The 8,080-nt window shown below is 48.1% G+C and overlaps 1 protein-coding gene across 1 annotated transcript in view; it reads right to left on the reverse strand.

Annotated features, from left to right (window-relative positions):
- The window catches only part of MRTFA (myocardin related transcription factor A), a gene marked incomplete at its 5' end in the record, with an annotated part of 95,104 nt that extends 87,285 nt beyond the window's left edge, over positions 1–7,819 (reverse strand). Inside the window, 2 exons of the mRNA XM_079532827.1 lie at positions 7,258–7,637; positions 7,796–7,819. Coding sequence (XP_079388953.1) covers positions 7,258–7,637; positions 7,796–7,819 — 404 coding nt within the window. The remainder of the gene's footprint in view (positions 1–7,257; positions 7,638–7,795) is intronic.
- Positions 7,820–8,080: the final 261 nt, after the last annotated feature.

The raw sequence follows: 8,080 nt of genomic DNA on the forward strand, positions 1-8,080 counted from the left end.
GGAGAAGGGATTTACAATACTGATACAAATTTAAAAAAAGGGAAAGACAGTCCAGCTTGAGAAGCTTTCTTTATGATACCGTTCACTGAGAAAGGTTCAGTTTTTCTTTGAATAAAACACATCAGCACTACATTCATCACAGCTCTGCCACAGAATCAACAGGTCATTCTGCCACCTCTGACAGTGCTCAGCAACAAGTGATGTTTAGAATTACTCCCAACTGCTCAGTTTACTGTGGGAACACAAAACGAGAGGTTTTTGTTTGCTTGCTTTATAACATAAAGCTGCCAAATTGATACAATGGTAAGATATGAGAATAGTGAAAAAATGTAAAACCTTATAATATTAAACTGTGCGTTTTAACAGAGTGGATCTTAGATTTCCTGAAGTGCAAAGACATTCCTGGAGCTTTCTTCTGACAGCAGTGAGCACACACCATCAAAATGGGAGTACTGAATGGTGGCTTGTGAATGAACACTGTGGTTGGTTTTTTGTTCTATTAAATTATCAGTGACTGAATTTTTGTGTTTGTTTGGAGGACCCAAGTGCTCCTGAAAACACTTCTCCCATTTGAAAGCACAGAGAAGTGAAGGGATGCATTTCAATCTAAGACTCCTGCTGGCCAGTCCCTAACTTCCGGTAATCATGGCTCACAGGATAATCTCTTCCCATTTAAGACTGCAGCAGTGCTGATAAAGCTGGACAACTATCATGCTGCTCCAACTCATTTCCAGCACTTCAGATCCACGTTCTCAGTCACCTCCTTGCCGCAGTTTATTTACCTCTCCTTACTTTCCAACACATCCAGGAGCTCTGGACACACGATGAGGCCGATGGTCTCCCTCTTATATGTAATCTTCTGGGACAGCCTGCATTCATCCTTCTTTCTCAGCTAAGCACTAGTTTTATCCCACACGCTCCAGACAATAAAAGGTCAACCCTAAAACTTTCAGTCCTATTTGCCAAGGAAGTTCCTGCTCAATCTAAGCAGATGGTTAAACCATTGCAACATACGATTTACTGCTGTCAGCTGAACGCCACACAGGAGATAAAGTGGCGTGCCACAGGCATGGACAGTCACCAACCTTCTCTCTTAATGTGTGTGCCATTCAAAATAAGAGATGCTGCAGAATACCAGCCTTATCGTTAGCCTTATTCAGTCACCCATCCCCTGGAATTTTAATCCCACATGAAGATGGAACAACACAGACACACTCTGCCGTCAAATTATCAAGTCAAACTTTACAGAAATTGACCAAAGCAGCCCCACAGCTGTAATGAAAATGAGCTCTTAACTGTTCCTTCTATTTTACAACCAGCGAGTAAAGATTCATCTGATAACTGAAATATTTTCTGGCAAAATTCCACAGCTACACTGCTTTTGTAGCCCTTTGATTACAGAACAATCAAAACACTCCTCCAGCCCTCCTTTTTCCTCTGACCACGAGGTCAAGGCAGGAAAATTCTACCGTCCTAGATTTTCTGAAGAAAAAAAATAGTGTCATCTCCGAGAAATGCAGAAGTCTCTTCTTGCTGATAAACTTCTCCATCCAGTGGAAATGTTTATACGTCAGTGTTTACATGTTCAAGCCAAATGGCTGCTATTGCAGCGATTACAATGGCGTATGGCCTTCACTGGTGTCTTGGGGTTTGAGCAGTTCAGAAACACACTGACATGATACACAAGCCTGACGTGACCACAGCAGTGTAGAGTTCAGAGCCCATCTTCAGCAGTTGGGTTACCCCTCGGATAGAGACTTTGAGAAGATTTGTACTCATGGTGATCTGATCCTGTAAAGCAGGTCTGCTTGGACATGTGGGAGAGAATTTAGAGAGATGGTTATATTTGGGTTAACATTAACTTGGCCCTCTCACCTAGGATTGAAAACATCATAAACTATGCCCATTGTACACGCTGCGATGGAAATAAATCTAGAGGCTGCAATCACATACTCCTGGCAAACTTCTCGTATTGTTATAAAATTGGGGAGGAGCAAAAAAATAAGGAAAGAAAGTACGAAATCATCCAAGTAGAGCCCATGGATGCTTCTGTAACAGTTTCCTTTCAAAAGGAGAGAAAGTTTCCTTGTAATCATCGACAGAAAGTGAATCCTGTCTGAACTCTGCTCAGACCTGTACCTTCCCACTTATAAACAACTGCAGAAAGAATGAGTTCATCATAACATGGATATGGATATGGCATGTAAAGGATGATCTCATTTGAGCAAGGCTAAGCAGGGTGTCAGCCGTATTGATCCACAGGGCAATGAAGACATCTTCAGTGTCTTTACTAAACCCTGGAAAGGGCAGAATTCGAAGAGCTGCAGCATTCACAGACTGCTCCCTAGCATGCCTGCAACTAGTCACAACTGCCACACGTTACAGGAAGCATTACTTTGAGGCTGACCCAATCAGTGATGCAGACTCTTGTTGCAAAACAAACTTAACTTCACAAAACAAGACCCGCTGTTTATTCCCCTAATGTGGAAGGCTCTGAAGACAATGTGTAGTCAGCACATTTATTTGTCTCACTGGAGAATGGGAAAATAGATGTATGCACTTTACTACACACCCGCAGCAGCTCCAGGGAGGGGAAAGCTCTTCTTTCAGTGGTTTAGGAACTTCCACAGAGGCAGTCCCCCCCAGCAGTCAGCTGTTTACAAACAAGTTGCCAGTGCATGCAGCACCAGTGCTATGCTGCTTCTGCTGTGCTCCACAAAAGCTCAGCTCATCTGGATCAGCAGAAGCAGAGCGAGCTGAAGGAGGGAGCACAGCTTCATTAGGAAGGATAAGTAGATGTAGCTGACATGCTGGTTTGCGGCAGAAGAACAAAAGCAGATAAATGGCATGAGGTCAGGGAGCAAAAGAAACCCCCCAATAAAAAGCTCAGCCTTCAGCTTTCAATATTTACAAAGACCCGTGATTATGTATTAATTTTTTCATTCCGACAGGGTCGTGTGCCTAAATCCAAAGTGTTTCTTCACACAAGAATAACGATATTGGATGCAGGCAGGAAAATGGGAGAGGCAGGGAGAAAGGAACACTGCGGAAACTTAATTAATTCCTTCAGTTTCTGAAATAGAAAACAATCCAATTTCAACAACTGCAGCACTTTGCTCACTGACAAACTCTCACATTTATCTGCGTGGAAAATAAGCATCTCAGATCAGGAACAGAACAAGATGAAAGGAAAACGATCTGCTGCTCCTGGCACTGCTTCCTGCTGTCTGCAAACACTGCGCCATGCGGATGCCGGGTTGCTGTGTTTGCTGCACGCCTCGTGCAGCACTCGCCTCGTTTGCCCTCCACGAGGAGGACCCGTGTTTAAAAGTCTCAACACATTGCCTGGCCTCAGAGACATGCATAAGCCTGGTATTGTAAACTGTCCTCACCCCGATGCCATTCATTTCCCTCAAAGAAGCCGCTCTGCAGTGTTTGTACTCCACAAAGCACTCAGAGGAGGGAAGGTGAAACGCACACAGCAACCACGCACTAACTCCCCAAGCACCACCAGAGCATCTGACAAAAGAAGAGAGGCTGTGAACTGCCACCAGCCCATCCATTCCATCTATTTGTCACACGTCCATAAAAGAAGGCTGCTAGGGACAGTTGTAGGCTATGGTTCTTACAGCGCTTCTTTTAGCTGCAGTACCTTCTCACCATCCCTGCAGCCCTCTGCTCGGCTCCAGCTCTGTGATCCTTCTGCCATCCCCCAGCGCTGATTTTGGGGGTTCAGGGGGAGCAACAGAACCTACAGAGGTTGAAAACAGGCCCTGTGATGCGGCACAACAGGCAGCCCCCAGCCACACATATCTGCTGAGGAGACAGAGAACAGTGGGGGAAAAAAAAGAAGAAGCAGATAGGAATACGAGCAGCTTAAGCCAGCCCCAACACCAAGAGAGACGTCTGTGTAACCACATCCTCTGTTTTCAGCCTCGGCTCAGCAATGTGTCCAGCAGGAAATAATTAGATTTGCCTTTCCCCAGAGTAGGTGTTTGACAGTTTCAGGCTGCTGAACAGTTGCTTTTTCTGCTTCCTCTTCAACAGGAAAAGACACTGACCCTCGGGACACGGCTGATAATTCTTTAAAGGAAGAGTATTGCATAACCATAATAAGATGTACTAATTGTTGCCTCTTTTTACACAGAGGAAATTAGCTGTGCTCTTCAAAAGGGATCTTTAATCATGCGACTGAGTTACCAGCAGTAAACAGACACCAACACAGCCGTGTTCTGTCACCCAGAATAGAGGAAGGACAGCTGGGTATACAGAGTAAAAGGACAAAACTCTGGGAATTGCTACAAATTGTGCTTTTGGGGAGAAAGCGTACGTGGAGACAGCTCATACATTCCAAACGTGTGTAGCAATTCATCTTGTGATAACATATGAACACGTGCTAAGAATTTATCTGCTCTTCCTCTAACATCCAATCCCTTCTGTTCTGATCTTCCCCTACAACTACAGCAGTCTCCACCAAAACCACACAGCGACGTCATCGTGGCTCAACAGTGCAGAGAATCCAGCATTATTACTAAATTAAGGGGTATTTTGATTGCCTGTACGTATATCTCACCTGGAGATTCAAAGGTGAAAGGGTCTGTGACGATGCTGCTGCTTTACCATATCAGCCTAAGTTGGAGCTATAAAACACAGTCATGAGAAAGCACTTCTCCTGAAACCCAACAGTTTCTTATTATTTCCATAATCAAGGGGAAGAAAACTTACCAGTCTATGAAAAACTGGTTTGGATGACTGCCATGTTCTCTTAGCCCCACGTAAAAATGTCTCCTGTACTCAGTCTCTTAACATTTTATTTAATGGTCTACTCGTTGCATAAGGACTTCCGTGGGGCCTTTCCCTATGTGACGTTAAGAGTGAAGATGTTTTCATTTGAGCTAAATGGATGCAGCAGCTGCTTTTGCCACTGCTGGAATCAGGCAACACAGTGCTACTCACATTTGGTACACAATGCAATGCCAAGAAGCCACAACTGGCAATATTTCACTCCTCTCCCAGATTCACTGGAACAGGCTGCCCAAGGAGGTTGTGGATGCCCCATCCCTGGAGGCATTCAAGGCCAGGCTGGATGTGGCTCTGGGCAGCCTGGTCTGCTGGTTGGCGATCCTGCACATAGCAGAAGGGTTTAGACTAGATGATCATTGTGGTCCTTTTCAACTCAGGCCATTCTATGATTCACATTTGGTATCTAAATTGTAAGCGGGGAGGGACTCGGTGAGTTAATGTCTGGAGAGTAAGAAGGGCAAATTGGAAAATTTGCGCATGTGTAAAAAGCCTACGGCATTCCCTTTCAGCCCTGAGTCTCTTTCTCCTTCAAGCAGAAAGCTCAAACCTAAAGCTCAGAGAAGGAGCTCACAGTAAGCTTCAGATCATACGCTTATTTTTAAATGTTTTTAGATTCTATTTAATCACAGTTATCAAATCACTCATTCCATCACTGCATCAAACAGGAACAAATGGGCGCCCTCTCATTTGCTACTCTGAAATTATTCAGTTGTTTTTGGAAAACACAAGAGCTGCTCCAAAAGTAACGCCTCCTGTTTTATAATGTTGGCCCACAACATCAGAGGCACACATTGGTGGTACGGTAGTAAAGGTTGAACCTTCACACCAATATCCTGTCACATTTTGATGCTGTGTGACAGAGGGCAGCAGAGGGGCAGCCTGACAAAATGGCATCTGATATGAAAGTGCATATGAAATGAAGGTATGTTACTAATTCCCCCATGTGGAAAACATGGCACACATGACACTCTTTGATGCTTGCTGAATGCTGAAGGCGAGCAAACAGTGGATGTGTCCACAGAGAGAGTAGAGGTGGTGGGTGGTGTGTTTGAACAATGGCAATAGCAACAGCAACCTCCACTGGTGTGCAGCATGGAGGCTTTTGTTCATCGCTGGCAAAAACGCATTGCTAATGGTGGTAACTATATTGAAAAATAGCATTTGGTAGCTGAGAATTTGCTCTATCACACAGTGTTATTGTGCTACTTGGATCTATTATGGTTTCCATGGAAATAAATAGGAGCCACTACTTTCAGAGCAACCTATGTATTCAGTAAGACTCATAAGCATTACAGATCTGTCAGTTCTGGGATATGGATTCTAACAGTGTCATTAAAACATCTTACTGGTGGCAGCAAGGTATACTTTGAAGTCAATGTTGAAAATTCTTGTATTTATCATTGAACGGTTGGGTTGGAAGGGACCTTAAAGCCCATGCAGTCCCATCCCGTGCCATAGGCAGGGCTGCCACCCATCAGCTCAGCTGCCCAGGAACCCATCCTACCTGGCCTTGAACCTCCAGGGATAGCGAATTCATGTCTGGGTAGAAGAAAGTAAAACCAACGTGAAAGTAAAAGCAGTGCAAATCTGGAAAAAAAGCCACAAACCCACCTACAGCACGACTAGCTCACACCGAATGTCAAACGCAAATTTAAAATAAAGGCAGAATTGCACACTGAATTTTCTCAAGGTTCACAGATTTAAAGGGGAAGGCTGTGAATGCCTCCAAAACTTATTTACAGCTGAGGGCAGGTATGCGTGAGGTTCCACGGCAGAGGGCCTGACGCTGTCCGGACACGTAGGACACAAAAAGGAAGCGGTAAGGCAACATCAAACCTGAAAGCCCTTACTCAGCCCACTCGTCTCGATTGGCAGAACCGCGCAGGACCACCTTAGCACCAAGTCCGCATGATGCAAAATAAAGAAACACCGACGCAGCACGCGGGAGGCCTCGGGAGGGTTACTTCCACTTAGGAAGCGGACGGCCCGAGCTTCCATCCGTGTGCCTGAAGCGACACGCCCCTCTCACACACGATCTCACCGCGGGATAGGGATGCCTCCGCAATGGAGCGCCCTGAGCGCACAGCTAAGAGGCGAACGAGCATCGCTGGGAAAAACGAGCCCGGCGGAACGCGGGCACGGAGCGGCGGGAGGGGCAGGAGCCCAGCACACCGCTGTCACCGCTCCCAACCCTGATAAAGAGGGGAGAAAAGGGAGGGAGAGCCCCTCCGAGGGGGAGCGAGCGGGGAGGGGTCGGCGCGAAGCAGCGGCGCCCACGGGGCGGGGGGCTCGGGGGGACCCGGGGAGGGGGGCGCAGAGGGGCCGAGCGCCGCGCCCTCCTCCACCGACGGCCGCCCCGAGGTGAGGCCCCGCGAGCCCTCCCCCCATCCCGCTCCCTTTCTTTGCTGCCGGGTCGCCCGGCAGCCGCCGACCGAACCCCGGCTCCGTACTCACCCGCTCACGGCTCCATCTCGCCCCGAATCCGCCCGCCTCTGGCGGAGCCGCCGCCCGCCGACAAGGCGCTTCCCCCAAGCGGGCAGCCCGGCCTCGCCACCGCCACCCGGCGCCTCGCAACCGCGGAAGCGCCCGCCCCGCGCCTCCCTGCCCCGCCGGCTCGGCCAATCGAAGAGAAGAGGAGCCGGTGAGCGCCACCGCCGCCTGCCAATGAGCTGTGAGCACCTGGGGAAGCTAACGGGCCAGAGGCGGGGCGAGGGGGCGGGGCGGGACTGGCGGCGCCTGCCTGACGGGGCGGACAGCCAATCGGAAGGCTGGATGATGTCATGGGGGCGGGGCGTACCCGGGGAGGTGGAGGTGATGAGGGGTGGGTACTCGCCCTAAAAGGGACAGCACTGATTTTTGACATGGGGTGGGAGTGTCGGTTTTTCTTTTTTGGGGGGTTTTCGCTTGCTTGTTTGTTTGTTTGTTTGTTTGTTTTCCGGTTAATGTTTAATGAGCTACCGGGGATGAGGGTCAGGTCCCGAGGCCCCCACACCTGTGGTGGTGAGGGGACAGGCATTGTGCGTCCAGCCTGTGACCTCTAGTGGCTGAAAACATTGGGATCACCTTCTGAAACGAAGAGAAGGGGCCGTGAGGAATTTGCAAAATAATTAATGGTGTATGAGGGAGGAGGCAGCGGCTTGTCTGTGTCCTGTAGCCAAAGAGCCGGAGGACATGAGACAACCACAAAGCAATGTGCATGAAGTAGTTAGGAAAAAATGCTCGTGCCACATCTAACATACAAAGCTGACAATGCAGAGCCCAGTGGCACAGGAGCATG

This window comes from Tetrao urogallus (genome assembly GCF_951394365.1).
Source record: "Tetrao urogallus genome assembly, chromosome: 1".
NCBI classification, from domain to species: domain Eukaryota; kingdom Metazoa; phylum Chordata; class Aves; order Galliformes; family Phasianidae; genus Tetrao; species Tetrao urogallus.